Below are 24,983 nucleotides of genomic sequence, written 5' to 3' on the forward strand. Positions count from 1 at the left end.
GTGGAGGGGTTTTAAGCAAGGGAGTGGTAATATCAGAATTTTATTTTTATTTTATTTATTTACTCAGACAAGATCTTGTTGTGTCGTCCAGGCTGGAGTGCAGTGATGCAATCACAGCTCACTGTAGCTGCCACCTCCTGGCTTCAAGCGATTCTCCCACTTCAGCCTCCCAAGTAGCTGGGACTACAGGCGTGTACCACCACACCTGTAAAAAAAAAAAAAAAAAAAAAATGGGGTCTGTGCTGCCCAGGCTGACCTAGAATTAGACTCGTGATCCTCCTGCCTCAGCCTCCAAAGTGCTGGGATTACAGGTGTGAGCCACTGCACCCAGCTAGATTTCTGTGGGGTTTTTTTGTTTGTTGGTTTGAGATCAAGTCTCACTCTGTCACCCAGGATGGAGTACACTGGCACAATCTCAGCTCACTGCAACCTCTACCTCCTAGGTTCAAGCAATTCTCCTGCCTCAGCCTCTTGAGTAGCTGGGATTACAGGCGCATGCCACCAGGCCCAGCTGATTTTTTATATTTTCAGTAGAGACAGAGTTTCACCATGTTGGCCAGGCTGGTCTTGAACTCCTGACTTCAAGTGATGCACCTGCCCTGGCCTCCCAAAGTGTTGGGATTACAAGCGTGAGTGAGCCACGGCACCTGGCTTCAGCCAGATTTCATTTTAAAGGCTCACCCTGGCTGCCGAGGGGGCTGTCAGAGGGCAAGAGTGGAAGCCAGGAGACCATTAGGAGCCACTGCCCTCACTGTCCCTGTGATGTCAGGCCCCTCACCCCTCTAAACCTGTTTATTCACACATATGTGTGATGGTGAGAATCACATTTGGAATTAACAGAAATGTACTTTGCAAAGTTGAAAAGTACTCATAAATGCAGGGATTCCCATCTTGCTAGAAGTGGAGAGTCCTTTGGAAATCTGCTGGGTTAGACCTCTCTGGGGTTTTTGGTTGGGACAGTGCTGGGGCTGAGTCCGTAACTGAACACCTCATATCTGAGAGAGCCCCCTTTCCCTGCTTAGGGTTATAGGAGAGGGCTCAGGGGCTGGGGGGAGGGGGCACCTGGCTGAGGCTCAGACTCATGATGAGGAAGATGGGAAAGAAGGGTCCCCTTCCTGGCTGCTGACGTCCCTTGGAGCAGTGGTTCTCTTGTGTTGCAGGGAAGGCGACACCTTTGAGAACGGGGGTGACCACCGGACCACCCTGCAGCCATCCAAATGCGCATACACAGCTCTTTCATCCCGTGTCAGGGAGTTAGATGAAATTTTCTGAAACTCATTCACAAACTCTAGCTTAAAGGCCTCTGAACTAGAAAGGGGAACTGAAAGGGGACACCTATCTTTTTACTCCACCTTTTTTGTCTGGTCTTTCTAGCATTAACCCCCTAGACACACCTAAGGGCTGATGCTGAGGGGAACCTGTCTTGATTGCTCTGGGCCAAATCGAGGGCACCTTCCTGACACTTTTGTTATCTGCCACTGGGGACCCCTTTGTTAAAGGGGGACATAAGATTTTCACGAAGGAGAGCTCACTGTGAGGGCCTTTTCTGCCTGCTAGGGGCTTCAGTTTGGGGGCCTCCTCTCCCGACCTCCGGGGAAGGGAGGGGTCCCCATCTCCCCCAGGCCTCTCGGGGCTTGGGGTCTCCCCGGGAGGCCGGAGGTTGGGAACCGGGCGCCGGCGCACTGAACAGGCCCCGCCCGCGAAGGTGGTGCAACGCCTGGTCCGGCCATCCCATCCCGGCCACCCGGGCAGCGGGACCAGGCGTCTGGGGCGCAGCATGCGGGGCTTGTGGCCGCCGCCCCCCGTGTCCGCCCTGCTGTCGGCGCTGGGGGTGAGGCGGGTGCGGCCCGGAGGGCGGGGGCGGGAGGCGGGCGGGACCCCTCCCCGCGCGGGCCGCTCCGTGGGCCGGTCTCGGTCTCGGGTGTCCTAGCTGGGGCGGGGCGCGGCGGCGGTGGCGCCGGGGTCGGGGCCGCTTCCCCATTCGGGCACGAGAGCCATGGAAGCGCTGAGGGAGTCCGTGCTGCATTTGGCCTTGCAGATGTCGACCTACAAGCGGGCCACGTTGGACGAGGAGGACCTGGTGGACTCACTCTCCGAGGGCGACGCGTACCCCAACGGCCTGCAGGTAGGCGCCCTCCGCTCCCTCCCGGTGTCCCGGCGCCCGGGGTCCGGGGTCCGGGGTCCGGGGTCCGGGCATGCGCGCTGCTGCTGCCGTGCCCCCGTCCCTACCTACCCCGCCTCTTCCCCTCCCCCGTCCCGCCATCCGGGAGGGGCCGCGCCTCCGCGCAGCTGGAGCTCCGCGCGGAGAAGCCTTCCGGAGCCCACCAGTTTCCCCTCACCTGCCCCCGCCATCCCCAGATCTTCCCGGCCACCTGCTTCTGGGGCCACAGCCCAGGTGGCAGAGTTGAAAGCACCCCCGAGACCCGAACTGGCCCAGTTCCCTTTCCACAGAAGGCACAGTTTGTGAATGTCCCGGGACTTGCCCAGGCTCATTACCGGCAGTCTACAGCTTTTCTGTTTTAGCGTGGAAAGCCCTGCATCCCTGGAACCCACTCCCCCAGTCCTGGGCAAACTGGGAAAGTTGGTCACCTTATCCGGGAGGCAGTACCACCCTCTTCCTCTTTCCCACCCAATACCTGAGTTTCCTGGGGCCAGGAACCTGTCCTCTGCCCCCTCTCCCTGCCACTTTTCATCCTACTGAGGAAGTCCAATTCCTCCCCTCCCCAGGGTCTGCGCCTCTGGGCGTCTCATCTGCCCACTCCTGGGGAGGGCCCCACCCCCGTCCCTGCCTTGTGACAGGACATAGAGCAAGGCTGCTTTCTGCCCTCCCCTCCCTGGGGGGATGCACTGGGACAGTTGTGGCCAAGACCTCAGCGCTGGAGGGGTTTGGAGCCAGCCAGGTGCATGGGAAGGTGTTGGAAATGATGCGGACACCCCAGGAGACCCAGTGATCTGGCTCTTCAAAAACCAGTGTAGAAAGAGGAGCTGGGGCACCCCAGTTCCCAGAGGACTTCTGCCAGGTAGACCAAGGGAGGTATTTGGGAGAATCTTGGGGGCGCTTGGTGAACTGGCACACAACTCTTCCCAAAGGCGAGCTTAGGATGAGTGGACACTTAGGTTGCCAGGCCCTCTCCACTCAGACATGCCTCTTAGAAGCAAATAATCTTCCCAGTGCAGGGAGACACCATTGATGGAGTTCCTCCTCCAGGAGTCAGGCCCAGGGGACCCCAACTCACGGTCCCGAGTGCTCTACCCACTGGGATGTGGTACCCCTGCTTAACCTTCAGGAACACCCCTGAGAGCTGTAGGGATTACTGTCCCCACTTACAGATGTGGAAACTGAGGCTCTGAGAGGGGCAACCACTGGCCTTCGGTCACAGAGCTAAAAATCCGGGAGCGACACATCAAACCCCGTCTGTCTCAAACCTCTTCCCAGTGGACTGTTCATAAGAGACTGAAGCCAACAGGAAATTAGATTTCTGGGGCAGGTGCTTTTCCCTTCACGAATCAAAACAGAATCTAATCAGCAATGTTTTTCAGTCTCATCTTCCACAGAATGGTCTAAATATATCAACACAAAAGCATTTCAGAATTCAGCAAAGTAATATGCCGTGTTGCTGTTATGCTCACAGTAGCCTGTTTGGGGTATAGCCTTTTTTTTTTTTTTTTTTGAGACAGAGTCTTGCTCTGTCACCCAGGCTGGAGTACAGTGGCCAGATCTCTGCTCACTGCAAGCTCCGCCTCCCGGGTTTACACCATTCTCCTGCCTCAGCCTCCTGAGTAGCTGGGACTACAGGCGCCCGCCACCTCGCCCGGCTAGTTTTTTGTATTTTTTAGTAGAGACGGGGTTTCACCGGGTTAGCCAGGATGGTCTCGATCTCCTGACCTTGTAATCCGTCCGTCTCGGCCTCCCAAAGTGCTGGGATTACAGGCTTGAGCCACTGCGCCCGGCCAGGGTATAGCCTTTTTAAGATGAAGTAGCACATTTGTCTGGGGAGGGCCCCCGGCCAAGCAGGGGGAGCCCTGTCTCTGAAGCCAGCGACCCAGGTTTGAATTCTTACTCCACTCATGACCTTGGGCAAGTGGCTTAATCTCTTTCATTGGTGATGACTCACTGTGAAATGGATGTTAGGGAAAGTGGATGTCATGCATATTATACAGGGCCTGCTAGGATTATTGTTTTATGGCCACGTTATTGATGATAAAGGTGAGGTACAGAGAGAGGTTAGAGACATTCCTGGGGTGGCATCGCTGTTGTCTATGGTCGGAGTTAGTGTCGGTGTCCCCAAATGGATACATTTTCCACTTTCCTTGTAGGAAAAGGCAAAGAGGTTACCCAAGAATTTGGGGCATTTTTGTGGGTACCCAGCTTGGCTTGCATGGCGCCACCACAACTTCCCCAAAGTGAACATAAATTAGCTAGTGCTTGCTTTTCTGAGTCAAGAACCCGTTCATCTCCATTTATGAGGCAGAGTATTCTATTAATTTAATATTTTCAATCATTGTTTTTTTTTTTTCCCACAGTGTGAAAGCTTTATATGCTCACTTGGGGGAGAATAAAAGATAGTCAAGTATAAAAAGGAATTAAAAACGGAGCAGTAATCCTGCCACTTGGAGATAACGGTTTCTAATTTTTCACACTTGTATGTATATATTTTTAAACATAGTTGAACTTATTCTAAATATACAATGTTATATCCTGCATTTTTCATTCAGTGCCACTTCATAAGCATCTTCTACATTGTCAGAAACTCCCAAAACATGCAGCCATTAAAAATCGTAACACCTCATGGTACCAACATATAAAACTATATTTATTCAATCCACTGTAGTTGGACCCTTAGGCTCAATTGCTGTCACTCTATGGGTGACCCATTTTTTAGCTTTTCAGATTATTTCCTTTGGGCCGGTTGCTAGCAACACAACTTCTCCCTCAACTTTATTTATGTTTATTTATTTATTTTGAGACAGAATCTCTCTCTGTTGTAGAGGCTGGAGTGCAGTGGCGCGATCTCAGCTCACTGCAACCTCCGCCTCCCAGGTTCAAGCGATTCTCCTGCCTGAGCCTCTGGAGTAGCTGGGATTACAGGCGCACGCCACCACGCTCGGCTAATATTTGTATTTTCAGTAGAGATGAGGCTTTGCCATGTTGGCCAGGCTGGTCTCGAACTCCTGCCCTCAGGTGATCTGCCTGCCTCGGCCTTCCAAAGTGCTGGGATTATAGGCATGAACCACCACGTCTAGTCTGCGCTCTCAATTTTAGACTTTTTAAAATAGACCCTTCACCCCAAATCCTTTCTCTTGATGGACAGCTGAAAAATAAGCTATTTGATTTTTCAAGATTTTGAAGTCCATTAGTCTTTGCCACATTCGTTACTTTATTACTTGCCACATTTATTTATTATTACTGGACCTGCTGGCCAGTGTTGAATTTAACCAGAGCAAAATTCTACCTGTACCTCACATGAAACCATTTTTCTTTTTCTTTGTTTGTTTGTTTTTTTTTTTGAGACAAGGTCTCACTCTGCTGCCCAGGCTAGAGTGCAATGGCGCAATCTGGGCTTACTGCAGCCTTGACCTGTGATTCTCTCACCTCAGACTCCCAAATAGCTGCAACTACAGGCACTTGCCGCCATGCCTGGCTAATTTTTGTATTTTTAGTAGAGATGGGGTTTTGCCATGTTGCCCAGGCTGGTCTCGAACTCCTGGCCTCAAGTGATCCTCCTGCCTCAGCCTCCCAAAGGACTGGGATTACAGCCACCATGCCTAACCTTTTCTTTTTCTTTATCCCGTATTTTAGGCACAAATTACTTGCAGTCTACTAAAGTGAGTCACTCTGGACCAAGCACAGAATTCAGAGGCAGTTAGCTCTAGCTTGGAGCCCAGCTCTGGCTCTTCTGGGCTGTGAGACCTGAAAGCAACTCACTTCCTCAGCTTCCTTTGTAAAATGGGGTTAATATTATTACCCACCTCTTGGAGCTGTTGTAAAGGCTCAAATGGGACAGTATGAGGGAAAGCATTTTGCATAATGCTTAGAAAAATGATCTGGTTATTATGAAGATTATTATAGAAACTCACTATGGGTGACATGATATAATAATATACATCTAAATATGTTAGCTTTCTCTCTGAAGCCTCTGCTCTGCTAAAGCCAGCTGCCTGATCTTCCCACACCTGAACATACACCATTTCAGTGGCAGGAAGGGAAACAGCTGAAGTTGCACCTGCAGCCTGAACTGAGGAGCAGATGGCCATGTCTACCAAAACCTTTAAAATTCATTCAATTACTTCTAACGATCTTTTTTTGTTGTTGTTAGGAAAAAAGGAAAGGTGAGATATTAAATTCTTAGTTATGGTTTTCTCATTTTTTTCCCACCTTGCACAGGGCTCCCCTCCCCTCCCCTTTGCCTTCTTTCCCCTTCTTTCTTCTTCCTTCTTCTTTCTTTTTTTTGAGACAGAGTCTCGCATTGTTGCCCAGACCGGAGTGCAGTGGCACAATCTCAGCTCACTGCAACCTCCACCTCCTGGGTTCAAGCAGTTCTCCCACCTCAGCCTCCCCAGTAGCTGGGATTACAGGTGCGCACCACCATGCCTGGCTAATTTTTGTGTTTTTAGTAGAGATAGAGTTTTACCATGTTGGCCAGCCTGGCCTCAAACTCCCAATCTCAGGTGATCCACCTGCCTTAGCCTCCCAAAGTGCTGGGATTACAGGCATGAGCCACTTTGCCTGGCCCCCAGCCTCTAATTTTTATATGTATTTTGTAGAGCCAGTTTCTTACTTTGTTTGCTCTCTCGTCCGGGCTTGAGTGCATTGGCGTGATCATGGCTTACTGCAGGCTTGAATTCCTGGGCTCAAGCGATCCTCTCACCTTAGCCTCCCAAAGTGCTGGGATTACAGATGTGAGCCATCATGCCTGGCCAAAGCTGTCTTTCAAGAGTGATTTCAGGGACAGGCCCACTCAGTGCTTTAAAAAGACATGTCTTTTTACCTGGAGTTATCAACTCTGTTTGCCTGTTAGAGCCTTGAGGTTCTAGAGTCTGAGAAGTCATACCTGGAACCTCATCCACCCTCCTCATTTTAGAGATGGGAGACTGAGGCCCAGAGACTGCCCAGCAACACGCAGTGGGATATTTGAATTCTCAGGGTTACCGTCTTTCTCCCATGCTATGGGGAGCTGAGTGTTCCTTCTGGGAGGCAAGGAAAGCTAGAAAGTACTTGATCAGCCTTTGACTCTTGCTAAGATGTGAGGAGTGCCCTCCCCTACCTACAGCAGGTCATACTTTAAGCTGTTACCAGTCATTTAAAGTCAGTCATCTGGGTGGGGTGGCAGACAGGGCTCAGGCGGAGACAAGAGGACACAAGGACATGAGTTTTGCTCTGGACTGACCCCAGTGCCTCAGCCAGAAGGCCACCTCATAGAAACTTTACTGGAAGAAACTTCCCCAAACTGACTTTGCGGCACTTCCGGAGGCAGGGTTCCTCGCAGGCTGGGCTGTCACAGTCGACTTGCTCTCAAAGGCTTATTTACTCCAGGGAGCGGAGCCTGGTGCCCCTGCCAGCGCTCCCGGGTGGCTGGGCTTCTGGGCTGCAGACGGGTGGGATCCCTGCTAGACCCTTGGCCAAACCACTCCCATCACTGCTTCCTGCAGCCCAGGTTGCTGGGTTCTGCCTTCCCTCCCGACCTGACTCTGAAAACCTGGCTTTGCCTGGCTCCCCACCCTTTCTGCTCCTGGCTTGTCTCCTGGGCCCCAGGCAGTGGGCCCCGTCCTCACCTGTAGAACTTGTTCTTGCTGTAAGCCTAGGTGAGCCAAGCACTCACTTCTGTAACCAAATATGTGTCCCGGATTAGGGCTTTGTTCCCTTGGCTGTGGAAACCCTGGGAACTCCTGGCTGGATAGCGCTGCTCTGTTTCCCTTACTCTAGCTCTCTCACTCTCTCTGTTTCTCTGGCTCTCTCATTTCTTTGTCTTGTTCTCCACCTCTCTGTTTTGAGGGCACCACCTCCCTCTCATTCTCTTTCTGTTTTCCACGACAATAAATAGGAAATTAAGCCCACCAGTGAGCTGAGCATCTACAGCAGTTCTGCGTCTTCCAGGCGTCAGCGCTGCCTCTTAGCGGATGGCCACTTCACAGTACCCTCTCCTGAGATGGACCGGGCTGCCCACCACCAATCCTCCTCAGGATAGAATTGGCTGCTCAGGCCAGTTCTACCATGATTGACAGGACCTCATTTCCAAAAGAAAACTAAGAAACCACTCACATCTCCCTATGCTGTGACCTCATCTAACGGATCCCCTCCACAGTCCCATGAAGGAGGCTGGGCAGGTGTAACAGGGATGCAAAGAAAAGAGACTCAGCCGAGGCCAGCAGCCATTGGAAGCAGATCGATGCCCTGACTCACAGCCCAGCCCTTTCTACTGCACCCAGGAATTGGCCAACCTGCCCTGGAGAGGCCTCCTGATCCTGGTCCAGTACCTCTAGGTGACTTCTCCCACCCCAGGAAGAGGCATCTGGATTCGTTCTGCCTTCAGAGACAAGGCTCATCCAGAAACCATGAGGCCCATAACCTATAATACAAGTCAAGCAAAACTTGACAACAAAACAAGACAAAGGTTAAAAACTGCATTTTCAAACTCCGTTTGCTATTCTTGCCTGAAACTATGAATTTTTAATTCAATTCTGGCTTAATTTTAATTTAATTTTGCAGTGAATACCATCTGTTTTGATTTAGCACTTTTCATCAAACGGTGAAGGCCAGCTCCACCTCCTGCCCCTGCAGGAGGGTAGCACGTCCTGGTAGGCCTGCAGCTACCAGTCCTGGAGACGTGAGTTGCCTCCCTGTTCTCTCTCCTCTCTCTTTGCCTTCATGCCCCAACTTCCTGTGTTTCTTCTGGTACTAACGCTAATACCTATTCTTAGAAATGTTGTGAAGATAGGCCTGGCTCAGTGGCTCATGCCTGTAATCCCAGCACTTTGGGAAACTGAGGTGAGCAGATCACCTGAGGTCAGGAGTTTGAGACCAGCCTGGCCAACATGGTGAAACTGTCTCTACTAAAACACAAAAATTAGCTGGGCATGGTGGCGCACACCTGTAATCCCAGCTACTTGGGAGGCTGAGGCAGGAGAATTGTTTGAACCTGGGAGACAGAGGTTCCAATGAACAGAAACCTCCCCACTGCACTCCAGCCTGGGTGACACAGTGAGACTCCGTCTCAAAAAAAAAAAAAATTTTTAAAAAGGAATGTTATGGGCCAGGCACTGTGGATCACACCTGTAATCCCAGCATTTTGGGAGGCTGAGGTGGGCAGATCACGAGGTCAGGAGATTGATTGAGACCATCCTGGCTAACACGGTAAAAACCCATCTCCACTAAAAATACAAAAAATTAGCCAGGCATGGTGGCACGTCCCTGTAGTCCCAGCTACTCGGGAGGCTGAGGCAGGAGAATCTCTTGAACCCGGGAGGCCAAGGTTGCAGTGAGCCAAGATGGCACCTACTGCACTTCAGCCTGGGTGACAGAGCAAGACTCTGTCTCAAAAAAAAAAAAAAAAAAGAATGTTATGAAGACAGAATTGCACCATCAAAATAGAATTAATATGATCCCAGGCACTTAGCCCTCAAGTGTTTATTTGCTGCCATTATTCTTTTTTTCTTCCCTCTGCCTCTGTTTCTTTCATCCTCCCCCTTCTGTTCCTTTCTTCTCTCCCGTCTCTCCACAGATGACTTTGCTCCTTGCTCCTAGCTATCTCCTGTCCAGATAAGATGAGGTTTCCCTGCATCCCAAGCCTAGTGGCTGTGTCCTTTGGCTCCCTGGAGCCAGCAGCAGGCATAGGGTGCTGGCTTTTCTTTTCTTTCTTTTTTTTTTGTTTTCAAGACAGGGTCTCGCTCTGTCATGCAGGTTGGAGTGCAATGGCGTGATGTCTGCTCACTGCAGCTTCCAGGTCCCAGTTTCAAGCAATTCTCCCACCTCAGCCTCCCCAGTAGCTGGGATTACAGGCGTGTGCCACCATGCCCAGCTAATTTTAATATTTTTAGTAGAGACGCGGTTTCACCATGTTGGCCAGGCTGATCTCAAACTCCCAACCTCAGGTGATCCACCCACCTCACCCTCCCAAGGTGCTGGGATTACAGTCATGAGCCACTGTGCCTGGCCTCTTTTTTTTTTCTTTTTTGAGATAGGGTCTTGCTCTGTTGCCCGGGCTGGAGTGCAGAGGCACAATCATGGCTCACTGCAGCCTCGACCTTCCAGGCTCAAGCAATCCTCCCGCCTCAGCTTCCCAAGTAGCTGGGACTACAAGTATGTGCCACCATGCCTACTAATTTAATTTATTTTATTTTTTAGAGATGGGGTCTGACTGTGTTGTCCAGGCTGGTCTTGAACTCCTGGGCTTAAGCCATCCTCCTACCTCAGCCTCCCAAAGTGTTGGGATTATAGGCATGAACTACCAAGCCTGGCTGATGGGTACCTCTTAAACCAAGGTCTTGTTCAGGCGTGGTGGCTCACACCTGTAATCCCAGCACTTTGGGAGGCTGAGGCAGGCGGATCACGAGGTCAGAAGTTCGAGATCAGCCTGACCCACATGGTGAAACCCCATCTCTATTAAAAATACAAAAATTAGCCAGGCATGTGAGCACACACCTGTAATCTTAGCTACTCAGGAGGCTGAGGCAGGAGAATCGCTTGAAGCAGAGGTTGCGGTGAGCCGAGATTGTGCCATTGCACTCCAGCCTGGTTGACAGAGGGAGATTCCGTCTCAAAAAAACAAAACAAAACAAAAAAACGGTCTCACGACCTCCTTGTGCCCTGTGAGCTGAGCCATGATAATGGGGGCATGAGAGGCCTAAAGAAGGAAGGATGAAACAAACTCAGAGGCAGCAGGACACAGACCTCAGTGTCCCTAGACAAGGCAGTGCCTGCTTCAAGTCCTTGGGGCCCTTCTGAATACCAGTGACCAAGGTAAAGTGTGTGTGATAACTCATTACTCTGAAAAAGAACTTGATAAACTTTTGAGTACAGTATACATGTTAGCGTCATACCAGGCTGTCTGTCTCTGCACCAGGCCCTCACAGCCTGAAGTTTTCATTCATGAACGTAGCATGGGCTGAAACTTCCATTGCTCACTGTTTTAGAAGAGATTCTTGAAGGATTTGAGCAGGCGGCGTCCCTCCCACTACCTGACCCAGCTGCTTCAGTGTCTCAGCCTCCTGGGCCTCCACAGAAGTGTCTCTAAGCCCCAAGATCCTTTGCTCAGTTTTGTTTTGTTTTGTTTCCGAGAAGGAGTCTGGCTCTGTCGCCCAGGTGGAGTGCAGTGGCACAATCTCAGCTCACTGCAACCTCTGCCTCCCGGGTTCAAGCGATTCTTCTGCCTCAGCCTCCCGAGTAGCTGGGATTACAGGCGCCCGCCACCACACCCAGCTAATTTTTGTGTTTTTTAGTAGAGGTGGGGTTTCACTATGTTGGCCAGGCTCCACTCGAACTCCTGACCTCAGGTGATCCTCCCACCTCAGCCTCCCAAAGTGTTGGGACTACAGGCGGGAGCCCCCACGCCTGGCCCTTTTTCTCAGTTTTGGAACCCAGCTTTTTTTTCCACAGAAAGTGCTTGTGTTCCTCTGTCTCTGGTGCAGCAAATCCCGGTCGTTTCCTGCCCAGTAAATACCTAACCATGGCCACGTGGCTTCTCAGTACCCTTCCCTCAAGTGACCCACTTCAGATCCCCAAGTGCCAGGGTGGGACTCCCTCAGGACTCTGACCGGGCACCAGGGGCACCCCTCAGGCTATTGGTGGGGCACTTGCAGGTCAGAGTCTCAGTCTCCTCATCTTCCCTGACAGCTCCCCCTCTTCCTGGAAAGCCTTGCTCCCTCCACCCTGCCCTTCCCAAAGGGCAAGTCTAATCATGTCACTCCAGTCCTCAAGAGGAAGTCCAGGCTCTTAACTTGGCTTTCTGTGCCCCTTAGCATCTAGGCCCTCCTCTCCTCTCCACTTCCATTCCCTCTTATCTGGCCAGTTCCTACTTATTCTCACCGACCCAGGCCAGACATCTCCCCTTCCAGGAAGCCCTCCCTGATTGAACCCCTGCCAGCCCCAGTCTGTTTCTTTATCTGCCTCCCTGCTGGGGCTGTGTATTTCCAACATGGCCCTGAGTTGGTGCTCAGCTGTTAGCACATGACACAGTGTCACTGAACACATGTCACCCCACCTTCAGGAGACCCTTCCTGTCCTGTGGCCGTGGGTTTTGCAGGAAGCACCTCTCGGAACAGAGGGGAGCCCCAAGCTGCCTTGGGTGTGAGAGGTCTGGGCTGACGGCTCCCATTGCTGCTGGCTGGTGTGTCCCTCCTCGGGCAGGGAGGGCCCTGCCACACCCTGCACTTCCTCTCATTGTGCCTCCCTTCCTGTTTAGCTAGACTGTTAGGCTGGAGAGATTTTTCCTCCCTTTCAGGACCTGAATGGAGCTATTTCTCCTTGCATCTCTGCCAACATCTCCCAGGACCCACCTCTGATCCACTGGTGGGCTCAGGCATCAACAGCTTTGGGTTCCAATCCCAGCTGTCCCCATTCAGCTGGGTGGTGAGAAGCCAGGGTCTCACCTCTGTGGACCTCAGTTTCCTCATAAAAAGAAAAGTAACAAGGTGGCTCGTGTATTTTTGTGTGGGATTATGAGGGTTTAATGAGCTAAGGAGGTCTGTGCTTCTGGGAAGTGTGAGCCATGGCTGTGTAACCCTTGTCCCTGACTCGCTGATGTGGGAGTTCTGCGGAGAGCCCAGCTGGGTACTCACTGGATGCCTGCAAGTCCAAACATCCTGTTCTTTTTGAACTCCTCACTGTAGAAACAGGGAAAAGCTGTAGTTTTTTTCCTTCCACTCATATCAAGTGACACAAAAAAACAAGCCTGTCGGGGCCGAGCTGCTTGACCCTCTGATGTTTGGGAGCAGATCTGAGCAGCTGAGCAGGGTGGCTGTTCCTTTCTTGGATTAGGGTTGAATCTGTGGGAACCAGACCACCCCTGAGATAGGAGGCAGCCCTGATGCCTCCCCAGGGCCTGGGCCTACAGCAGAGCCCCTTCCTCCAAGGGAAGCGGAACCTGGGGCTCACGTCTTCCCCGCCCCTCCTGCCTCCTTCCCTACAGGTGAACTTCCACAGCCCCCGGAGTGGCCAGAGGTGCTGGGCTGCACGGACCCAGGTGGAGAAGCGGCTGGTGGCACTGGTGGCACTTCTGGCGGCAGGACTGGTGGCCTGCTTGGCAGCGCTGGGCATCCAGTACCAGACAAGTAGGTGCCTCTGTGTTGCATGGTGGGCTTGACTCACTCCTGTCCCTGGCTCTGTCAACGTGCGCAAGGGGGGCTTCCCTGCTTAAGCTGGGGCAGGCCTCTGAGGCCAAGGAGGGAGCCAGGCCCAGGGGGATCTGGGTGCTGAGATGGACCAAGACCTGGGAAGTGGGCAGCATGGGTGGTATAAAGATCTCACACTTGAGTCCACATCCTGTCCCAGCAACTTACTGGCTGTGTGACCCTGGACAAACCTCTTAACTCTCTCAGCCTGTGTCTTCTCTAATTTAAATGGGAAAACAGTGCCCAGTTGGGGGATGGCTCTGCGGACTAGAGATAACATATGTCACATAGCTGGTGCCTTGTGTTGTTGCTAGGATGTGGGGTAATTACACACATATGCTGACATTGTCTGCTATCTCTAGTTCCAATAAAATAACAATAATGCCCTCTGTTTACTAAATTCTTTCCTCGGACCAAATACCCCAAATACCACACCCGCTTCAGATGCAATCTCATTTCCTCCTCGAGGCAGCCCTGTGAGGTGTGGTTACTTTTGGCCCCTTTTCCATATTAGGAAACTGAGGTACTCAGATGGAGTGACTTGCCCAAGGTTACGTGGCTAATGGGGGATCCAGTGGGGCGCTTGAATGCGGAGGTTGGAATTCACCCACAGGCTACTGGGCTCAAGCCCAGGCTCCACCTCCCTTTGTAATCCAAGTATGCTCCAGAGCACAGTAGCACCCCCAGGAGAGCTGCCCTTCCGGGATCCAGCTGCCTGTCGTGTTCCTTGGTCCGTGCTTTTGTCTGTCCCATTTTGAATGGTGATACAATTGGGCCCCTCTGATCCTGCTGTAGGGATCTGAGACTCGTTCTCTGTTTCCAACTGAGTGGATCTAGCCAGGTGCCTCACACAGAGTTGATGCTCAGTAAACACTTATGAAGTGGGAAAGGGTGGATCCAAGTTAGAAATAAGGATGGGGAATTAGCCAACGCCAGGACCTCTCAGTCCCCTGTTGCCCCAACATTTATTCTTCTGATGGCAGATGGTTCACCTGGTTGAGCAGCCTCTGGGGGCTCTGCTCAGCATCCCACCCACTGACTCAGTCTCTCACCCCATGAGAGAGACTATGAGCTTTCTCGGGATCTGGGAACGTTCACTCCAGGCTGTGTGGAGTCTTCCCTCTGTGAAGTTGCTGGCCTGCGAGGGGTGGGGAGGGGACTTGGGGGCCTAGAAAAGAGCAGGGACTTCATCTGAGCCTTCTTCCATCCCTCCTGGGTTAGGCACAAAGGTATCCATTCACTCCACAAACATAGGTTGTACTTAAGAAATAATTGCTTGATTAGTTAACTGACTGTCTAATGGTTTATGGTGTTTTACGAAATGTGCCTGGCTCAGCAGGTACTTAATGCATATGTGACTAATTAATGACTAGCTTTCAGGCCTTTAACCAGATGTGTTTAGCATAGTGCCTGTGCCACAGGTGTGCAATAGTAAAATGAATAAATTAATGTTTGAATGAACAAAGGGGTAAGAAGGAAGATCAAGCTGAGAACAGCCTTTCCCTGCTAAGCATATGTATATTGTGTGATTCTGTCCTGGTGCGTGTGTGTGTGTGTGCGTGCCTCCTCTACTAACAGGACACAAGCTCGTCCTCGTCTCCTGCCACCTCCATGTCGCTTCATCCTGAATCCGCTCTAGTTCAGAACCCCCTGCTGGTCAGTGTGGACCCTGGCCAGCGCGTCTGCACAGCTCTTGGCTTGGAGCAGCGGGAGCTGGCCAGACTCCGGCAGCCAGAGTTGCCCTGAGACTGCCCCTCAGAGCTCCCAAGATATGTCTTTGCCAGAAACCAGGAGGGAGTCCCCACGGGCCAGCTCCTGATGATCAGACCCAAAACATTTCTGTTGTTATTGCCCAGTGGGGTCCCTTGGGAGGAATCCTGCTTCTGCCTCTGTTGTGTCCCTCTCTGGGTCTCAGAAGGGTTTTCTCCAGCCTGGACCTGAGAGAAGAACATTCTTCTCCTGGAATGGAGCTGGGCAGAGGATCAGGTGACCCCTGAGCCACCTGGGAAAGCAGTGGCCACCCCAGATATTAACAGTAACCTTATCACCCAGGTGCTGGTGCTGGCCACATCTGAGCAAACACCAGGCCAGTCAAAGCAAATCTGGCCGGGCACAGTGGCTCTCACGCCTGTAATCCCAGCACTTTGGGAGGCCAAGGTGGACGGATCACCTGAGGTCAAGATGTTCACCAAGCATGACCAACATGGTGAAATCCCGCCTCTACTAAAAAATACAAAAATTAGCCAGGCATGTCGGCGCACACCTGTAGTCCAGCTACTCTGGTGGCTGTCGTGGTGCACACCTGTAGTCCCAGCTACTCGAGAGGCTGAGGCAGGAGAATCGCTTGAACCTGGGAGGCAGAGGTTGCAGTGAGCCAGAATGGCACCACTGCACTCCAGCCTGGGCGATAGAGCAAGAGTCTGTCTCAAAAAAAAAAAAAAAGCGTATCTTCTGATGATTCTGAAGGCCAGCCTCTGGGAATGTCTGGGCACATATTTACATTTTTTACTTACCTTCCTGCTATGCTTCCTTTCCAGAAACATCGGTGCTTTGCAAACAGAGGCAACAAAACAAACAATACGTTCTCCAAGAACATATATGTGTGTGTGTGTGTGTTTGTATATATATATTTTATTTTTTTTATTTTTTTATGTTTTTGAGACAGAGTTTCGCTCTGTCACCCACGCTGGAGTGCAGTGGCGCGATCTCGGCTCACTGCAAGCTCCGCCTCCCAGGTTCACGCTGTTCTCCTGCCTCAGCCTCCCGAGTAACTGGTACTATAGGCACCCGCCACCACGCCTGGCTAATTTTTTGTATTTTTAGTAGAGACAGGGTTTCACTGTGTTGGCCAGGATGGTCTCGATCTCCTGACTGCATGATCCACCCACCTCAGCCTCCCAAAGTGGTGGGATTACAGGCATGAGCCACCACGCCTGGCTCCAAGAACATATTTTTAAGAAAGCATTCTACACAGTTTTGAGGCCAGGCTCTGTCCAGATGAATGTCTGTAAATTAAATCTAAGATCTGTTTCTGCCTTCTCAATTGATCATGCGTGTCCCAAAGGAAAGACGTTTGCTGCCTCTGCAGGTGGTGAACAAGTACTGAATAAGGCCTTTCATTCATTTGGTTGTTCATTCAAAAACACATATTGAGGCCGGGCACAGTGGCTCACTCCTATAATCCTAGCCCTTTGGGAGGCCAAGGCGGGTGGATCAACTGACGTCAAGAGTTCAAGACCAGCCTGGCCAACATGGTGAAACCTTGTGTCTACTAAAAATACAAAAAATTAGCCAGGCGTGGTGGTGGACGCTTGTAATCCCAGCTACTCAAGAGGCTGAGGCAAGAGAATTGCTTGAGCCCAGAAGGCAGAGGTTGCAGTGAGTCGAGATTGTGCCACTGCATTCCAGCCTGGGCGACAGAGCAAAAACTGTCTCAAAAGAAAAAAAAAAAAAACACACGTATTAAACAGCTGCTAGTTGCCAAATACAATGCTAGGCAATGGAAATATAAGAACACATAGGATACTGGCCTGCCCTGAAGTTCACATTCTAGTAGGACACGTGGACAAGGAGATGGCCATGACATAGCACAGTAGCACGGCAGGCACCCAGGCCGCTGAGGGACCCAGAGAGGGAAGGGGGTCTGGGAAGGTTTCCCTAGGAAGATGTGGCCTTAGATGAGGGGGCCTGGAAACCATAAAGTCATCAAAATGCACGAAGCACCTCCTGAGCCAGGGATATTTCATGAAGTTTCTGCAAACCATTAAATAGTTGAATAATCAAGCCGTTGCTCCTTAAGCACCTCCTTGGTCCCTAGCCCAGTGTCCAACAAAATAGACACTTAGTGAAGAACTCAAACCTCTAAGACTCCTTTTTTTTTTTGAGACAGAGTCTCTTTCTTGTCACCCAGGCTGGAGTGCAATGGCATAGTCTCGACTCACTGCAACCTCCGCCTCCCAGGTTCAAAAGATTCTCCTGCCTCAGCCTCCCAAGTAGCTGGGATTACAGGTGCCCACCATCGTGCCTGACTAATTTTTGTATTTTTAGTGGTGATGGGGTTTCACCATGTTGGCCAGGCTGGTCTCGAATTCCTGACCTCAGGTGATCCGCCCGCCTCAGCCTCCCAAAGTGCTGGGATTACAGGCATGAGCCAGCGAGCCCAGCCTCTGAGACTGACTGCTGGGACTAGTTTCTTGTTTTGTTTTTAAACCCAAGTCCCCATATGATAACAGCGAAAACCTTAATCAGTTAATTAATCGGTGTGTCTCTCTCACACACACAGACACATTCACACAGATGCTGATGCGTCTTCCCGCGTTAGGCTCATTCTCAGCCTGTCTCCTGGGCATCTCCACCAGCCAAGATATTGTAAGATTTTCCTTCCTGTGGTTTGATGTGTGAAAACAATAGGTATTCTTTTCCTTCTCTAAGTATGGAGTGATACTGTAATATTCAACAGGCTCTTTCAACCTACATAGAAATTCTCTCCCTTGCCCCTTAAAGATTTTGGTGCTTCCCCGGAGTTAAGAAGTGGAGCGTTCAACTGTGATAAAGATGATTGGATTTAGAGACACTTAAAATGGCACTATCACCCCCACCATTTCCTTTCTCTGTTTTCGTGCGTAATGGCTCCATAATTTTTTATGACACACCTCTCAACTGTGAACAATAATTTTTAATTGTTGTGTGATTATCTCAAAGTCAAATCACCCTGATTTTCCTGCTGTTGTGTGGCTGCTCTGTGCCCTTTGTCAGCTACCCATCTGAAGGACTTTGTGTTTGTCATCAGATGTTAATAAGCCCACAAGTGAACCTCTGCCCACTGGCCTTATGTTCCTGAGTGAGGTGAACACTGCCCCTACTAGCCTGTGCGTTCTTTGCTGCTCTCTAAAGACTGGCCTGAAACTTCAGACCCTGAGACTTGAGGAAGCTGAACCCCCGTGCCCAGCCATGGCCATCATCACTGTGAAATCTGTGAAATTGGTCCTACATTTCTTCCTAACTCTTAGATAGAGAAAGTGAGGCATGGAGAGATGAGGTCACTTGCCCAAAGCCTCACTGGCAAAAGTAGAAAGCTGGATTTGAACCCAGGTCTGGTGGCCTCCAAAGCCCACTCTGCCTCACTGCCTCCCTGTGTGGTGGAGAAACAGATCTCAGCAGTCAGGCTGCACCAGCCCCTGGTGTGACTGGCAAAGAGATGGTGAAGGAAAGCAGAAAAACAGCCTTGGCATGGCTGGGCTGAGACAGGCTAGGGCCCAGCTCTCAGCTCTCCTCCCTCCCGCATAGCTGGGTGGCCTTGTTCCATTCACTCCCTCAGTTTCCTCATCTTTAACCAGGGACATGATGCCTGCAGCTGATGGCTTGTAATAATGAGTTAAATGAGAACCTGAGTGTGTGCGAAGTGCCCAGTGCATGGCCACGTTCAGTAAAGTCCCTTTGGTCATCAGCACAGCCTGGGTGGATGGATGATGGGACTGGGCCTGTGATTCTCGGTCCTGCACAGTCAGCTTCGTGTTGCTGCCTCAGGCCAGGCCTCTGCGCAGGCCACCCGGGCTTTGGGTCCTTTGGGAGAGCTCAGCCGCCAACATTGAGGTTGGGCTTTGGCCCTTTCCTCTTGCTTCTGGCAAACCAGTCTCTTAGGGTTGTTTAGCCTTTGGGTTTTTGAGGATTCCTTGAGGTCACGCACTCTCCTGCTTGTATGCAGGAGTGATTTTTCCTGTTTCCTCCTTCTATTCCTAATAGGCTTTCCTCCTGCCTATGTCTTCTCATCCGTACTGTCTCCATCACCCTTTGGCACATAGTAAATGTTCAGTTTATTTTTGCAGAAAGGAGGACAGACATTTCTCCTACTGTTCCCTTTTGATTTATGTGTATATCCCCAACTGAATTGTTAGGTCTTAGATTAAAGGACTCTGCCTTTTTATGCCCAGTACCCCAGTACCCTACACACATACACACACACACACACGGGCATGGGCGCACACTTTCATGCAGGAGAACACACACATGCACTCTATACACAGCAAAGAACCTGGAAGATAGTCATTAGCTTGCTAAATAAATGAATGCATGCATGAATGAATAAATTTGTTGAGCATCAAGGAATAATAAAGAGTCAATTAATATTTACGGAGGAAAAGGTTGATGAAGAGAAACACCTGGGTTCTGGGTACCTTTTAGCCATAAGAAGGATTTTAGACAGCTGAATAGAAGTCTTGTGTTATAAGCCAGCAAATTTTAAATGGGCGGAAATCATTTATCTGTAGGGGTCTAGTGACCGTTCAGTTCCAAATCTGTGTGGTCAGGGCCGGGGTAGGACATGTGACCCCTGGGCCCTAAGCCGCCTTCTCTGCCCTCCCTGCTTCTTCTCTGCTTGCCCTTCACTGGCCTCTTGTCCTTGACCCCTTGCAGGATCCCCTTCTGTGTGCCTGAGCGAAGCTTGTGTCTCAGTGACCAGCTCCATCTTGAGCTCCATGGACCCCACAGTGGACCCCTGCCATGACTTCTTCAGCTATGCCTGTGGGGGCTGGATCAAAGCCAACCCGGTCCCTGATGGCCACTCACGCTGGGGGACCTTCAGCAACCTCTGGGAACACAACCAGGCGATCATCAAGCACCTCCTCGGTAAGCATCTAGCATGGAGACCAAGGAATGGGCCACAGCAGGGAGCTGTCAGCTGGTCTAGCCAGCTTCCCAACCACACCTGCTTAGAGGAGGAGCTTGGCAGAATGGGCCGTGTGCGGTGGCTCATACCTATAATCCCAGCACTTTGAGAGGCTGAGGTGGGTGGATCACTTGAGACCTGGAGTTCCAGACCAGCCTGGCCAACATGGCAAAACCCTGTCTCTACTAAAAATACAAAAATTAGCTAGGTATGGTGGCGTGCGCCTGTAGTACTTGGGAGGCTGAGGCAGAAGAATTGCTTGAAACTGGGAGGCAGAGGTTACAGTGAGCCGAGACCACACCACTGCACTCCAACCTGGGCAACAGAGTGAGATTCTGTCTAAAAAATAAGAAAAGAGGCGCCTGGCAGAATGGAAGACCGTAGACTTGGGAGTAGGTGAATCTGGGTTAGAATATCTGCCCTTACTCATTGTATGATCCTGAGTAAGTCACGTATCTCTGAGCCTCAGTTTCTTCATCTGTAAAATGAGACTAATAAGACCCAAGCTACACAGTTTTGAGACCTAGAGCTCTGACGTGTAAAGCATTAGCATGGTGTATGTGGCATGTAGGGTTTACACAAGAACTGGTGGCTGTGGTCGTTACTTTTGTGGCTTCAGGCTTGTCATAGCTTTTGACTAGTATTGACTGTGAGTTTTGAAAGTTGTGAGCAAAAAGGATCGGGACTGAACACACTAGATCAGATTCTAAGGTTGTGATCCAATGAAAGTTCTAACAACAGCTTATCAGAGAGTTAGTTATTCAGTGTAGGCGGGAAGCATCCTTAGCCTCATGGTGATCAGGCTTGCATGGTAAGCCGTCTGGTCAGAGTTCTCTTTGTACTTCACTAGGCCTTGGGCACCTCTAGTTCACCCCTGTGTTGATGGTTTTATCCTCAGATTAGAGATCCACGTTGTCTGGTTTGCAGCTGTATCCTTAGTTAATGTTTGTTGAATTCCCAGCTGCCCACTGGGCTCCTCCTCTGGTGTGAAATCACAACACTCGTGCTGCACCACAAAGCTGCTCCCCTGAACCCCTCCACAGCTGGGACCATGGCTGTCTCCCTCTCCTGCTGTCCCCTGCTCCATCCTGGGACCCTAAATGCTGGGAGAGGCTGGATTCTGAAAAGCCAGTCAATTTAGCCATCAACAAGAGAACCTAGATCACACAAATACTTACTGTTTTAAAAACCGTTAAGCTGTTCAAAGGTAGATAGGTATAATAGAAGATACCCAAAAGGGGACAGATCTTCTTAAAGGGACAGAACTCTAAGAGACAGGAAATAATTCTAAATGAACATTTATCAATTTAAGGCAACTGAGTCTTTTAGATTACAGGGAAAGTAGGCAAACCAGGTGAAGGAGACCTTTTCTTTCTTTCCTGCCCTAGCCCCACAGAGCAGAGCTGCAGCTAGGCAAAACACACCCACCCTTTCTCCTGGCCTCCCACAGCTCCCGAAGCAGCAGCAGCAGCCACCTTCCGCCTAACTCCCTGAGGATGAGCAGGGTGGTGCGTATGGATCTGGGGTTGAAGCTCAGTATATCTGAAGCAGCAAAGCCCCAGCCTGAGATGTCCCCTGCCTGCCTTATGCCACCAAAGTGCTTTCGAAAGAGGGTGTAACTTTTCATTTTAGAACCAGATGCTTAAAAGGCAAATATGTTTGTCATTGCAAGACTGGAACTCAAGGACATCCCTTCTCCAGTACCTAACATCACAGCCGGGCGCTTGGCAGGGTCCCTAGTCCAGGTAGTATAACAAGGTGGGTCGGTTCCTCTGCTTCAGAGTCACCAGGACCTGGGTTCAAATGTGGACTCTGCCACTTACTATGAGGTCTTGGGTCAATTATATCACCTCCCTGGCTTGTTTTCTCATTAGTACAGTGGGAACCATGCCTCCTCTGAATTTTGAAAATTAAATGGGAAATACATTTAAATGTATTTAAACCATGCCTAGGCCTGGCATGTCGTGGTGGCTGCTGTTTGTATTGATGTAACTGTTATTACTCATCCTTGACCTTTGCATAGCATTTGACTGGTTACAGAGAGATGCCATCCCATTTGATCCTGCAGGGTGGAATCTGGGAAGGTGGTGTTCACTCCATTGGTAGATGAGGAAAGCAAGATCTGGAGAGGTTCTCATGATAGGCCAGTGAGTGGCAGAGCTGAGACTTGTCTGATTCCTTGTGTGCCCTTTCCCCTGTCCCACACCACCTCCTTCAGGTACAGGGGACAGACATAGCTCCCTTTCCGCAGTGCCTGCAAGAACCTGCAGGGAGCGCAGAGCCTGAGGTCCTGAAGGAAGGAGAGACACGGAGGTCTGCCGCGTGCTGTGCACTGTTCCAGGCTCTTTACAGCCACTGCCTCCTTAATCCTCACAACCCCAGACTTCAGAATTGTTGTTCCCATTTTGTAGATGCAGAAACTGAGGCTCCCAGAAGTTAAGTGACTTTGTCAAGGACATACCACCAGTCCAAAATGGTGAGGGGTTCGCCCTCTGGGGAGCAGTTAGCATTTCGAGGGGATAGGGCAGGATAGCGGTCAGGCCCTCTAGCTTCCCAGTGAGGCCCAGAACGGGCTCTTGTGCATCTTAGGGGTTCTGATCTGACTGGTTCTGGGACTGGTTCTCATTGGGAGAACCTTAGGTCTGGGCCAAGATTGAGTCCATCCCCGCTGTTCCTGAGGATTAAGCCGTGGGTGGGGAGCTGCATCAAATGGGCCATGGAACAACCCAGAATCATGCGTTCAACCCTGACCCCGAGTCCAGGGTCCAGTGATACCAGGAGGCCAGAGCGCAGAGTTTTGAAGTCAAGCAGTCCTGGTGTGCTAGCTGCTTATCAGCCATGTGGCCTTGGACAAGTGACCTGGCTTCTCTCCCACTTAGTTTGATTATCTGTGCGATCGGGATAATGTTGCCTCCTCACACATGCATTTACTGTGAGTGTTGACTTGCCTGGGATGATTCAAAGTGCTCAGCACCAGCATACACCGGAATACTAGCCTGGCACCTAGTAGGTGCTCAGCAAAGCACAGCTGCCCTCCTTGGTGGTGGTAGATGAGTTCCAACCAAGACTTCTTACAAACAAGCTGTATGACTGCAGAGAGGTCACCCAGATTTTTAGGTCCTTGGCTCATCACCTATAAAGTGGGAACTAACTGAAACTCAGATCATTAGTAGGGATGCTCTAAGGGTTAATGGGATGGGCAAAAAACAGAGTCATTATTGCTTATTTATTAGAGAAGCACTGGTATGTAGACCCATTTATCAGGAAGGAGGTGCAGGAAGCTATGTTATCAGGAAGCTTTGACACACTGAGTATCTCACTTGTATTGTTTCATTGAACTCTCATAGTAAACACATGGAGTAGGCTATATTTGTCCATTTTACAGATGAGACTCATGAATATGAAGGAAATGTATTTCCTAGGAAATGGTGAGGCTGGATTAGACCCAGACTTGTGGGGCCTCAAAGCTTGTATTCTTTCTCTACTCACTCCACTGTCAGATTCAGCAGGGAGAGGCCCTGGGTTGGCACTGCTGGCTTGGAGAGCAGCCAAGAAGTGTGGTTTGCCTGCCTCCTTTCCCCAGCGGCTGCTTCACTGAGCTCTCAGCCCAGGCCAGCCAAGTCCCAGCCCAGGTCCAATGAACACAGGAGCTGGGGTCACCCCCATGTCATATTGACTAGGGGCTTCCCCAGAAGGCATATCCTGGGGTCCTCTCCACCAAGCCTCACTCCTGGGAACTAGTCTGGAAATGGCCCCTCAACTTTGGGCTTGATACCTGGAGATTTTCATACATGGAAACTCCTGAAAAGTCAGATGGCAGGTGAGTGGGTGGCAAAAAAATGCAGGAGTGTGGGCCAGTGCATTCTTGGGCTTAAGGCCAGGCTGGGTTCAGCCTCTCCAAGACAAAGGGGTCAGCCAGCAGGCCTCGGAAAGGAGCCAGAGCTGATGGGCATGGGAACAAGCCGGAGGTACCCAGGCCACTCCGACCTGCTGAGGGGAGGGCTTCCCTCTAGGCAGAGAGGGGAGAAGGGGCATTTAGACTGCCAGTGTGGATTGTGTCAGCCGGTCCGGCAGGATAGCTGTTACCATCTGCTTGTGTGACCTTGGGCAAGCCATGCATTTCTCTGCCAGGTGAATTCATGCTAGCCTCCTCAGAGGCAATCCAGGCAGATCTGTAGCAAGTGGGCCGAACTAGGCCAGGTGCCACCTTGGCATGACCTGGCAGTCTGCGAGCTGGGGATGGTGACCTCAGCTGCAGGACACACAGATGCCTCGCACTTCACTCTGCCACTTCCCAAAGTGGCCGGCATGGGCTGCCCTCCTAGGTTTTGGGGAAATGAGAGTGGTGGCCTCACCTCGTCAGAGGAAGGAAACAGCCAGCCCCTTCAGCCCTTAGACTTGGCCCTGCCTTGGGCTTTCCAACTGTGCTTGTAGCTCGGATTATTCCACCAGCTAGAGTGCCTACACCACCCCCTCCAAAGCCTCCGAGACTTTTCTCAAACCTGCTGCCCCCATTGTCTTCTGTGGCTACCAAACGGCCTCTCTAGGCTTGAGCTACAATTACACTGTGCACCTGTCGTGTTTGCTTTACTGTATTTTATACTGTAAGATGAATGCATACAAAAAAAATCAGTGCATGCTCATTGTGACAATTCAAGCAACACAGATTCTGTAAAGAAAAAACTATCAGTCTGCCTTCTGGTCTCCCTGGGAGATACACACACAGTATTCCAATAGCATTACATGTGTCCATGTCGGTGATGTGGCAGTTAATGATGTCACCCTGTGACATCTCTCATATTTTTATTTTGACATGTTTTCCCAATACCTGCTGTCTAATTGAGTTTGATCTTCCTGTGCATATTGGAAGGAAGCCATCTATGGACAGGATCTGCATCAGGAATGCTTTCTATCCAGTATGGTGTCTACCGGAGTGGGTGCTGCCTTCCTGTTTAGGGAATGGTTATGTGGATTGATTGATTCTTAGTCTGTT

General features: G+C 50.8%; 1 protein-coding gene across 6 annotated transcripts in view; it reads left to right on the top strand.

Annotated features, from left to right (window-relative positions):
* The window catches only part of ECE1 (endothelin converting enzyme 1), a 133,776-nt gene that overhangs the window by 53,882 nt on the left and 54,911 nt on the right, over nt 1-24,983 (top strand). For 3 of the 6 annotated variants that reach the window (XM_033227955.1, XM_033227956.1, XM_033227953.1), the window contains exons 2-4: nt 2,039-2,125; nt 13,125-13,266; nt 19,738-19,950. In XM_033227955.1, coding sequence (XP_033083846.1) covers nt 2,039-2,125; nt 13,125-13,266; nt 19,738-19,950 — 442 coding nt within the window. Of the gene's footprint in view, nt 1-1,685; nt 1,841-2,038; nt 2,126-8,042; nt 8,613-8,731; nt 8,826-13,124; nt 13,267-19,737; nt 19,951-24,983 lie in introns of those variants that run through there. The other 3 variants (XM_033227950.1, XM_033227952.1, XM_033227951.1) reach the window with 3 other exon arrangements.

Source organism: Trachypithecus francoisi, unplaced genomic scaffold, assembly GCF_009764315.1.
Source record: "Trachypithecus francoisi isolate TF-2019V2 unplaced genomic scaffold, Tfra_2.0 Lachesis_group12, whole genome shotgun sequence".
Taxonomy (NCBI): Eukaryota; Metazoa; Chordata; class Mammalia; order Primates; family Cercopithecidae; genus Trachypithecus; species Trachypithecus francoisi.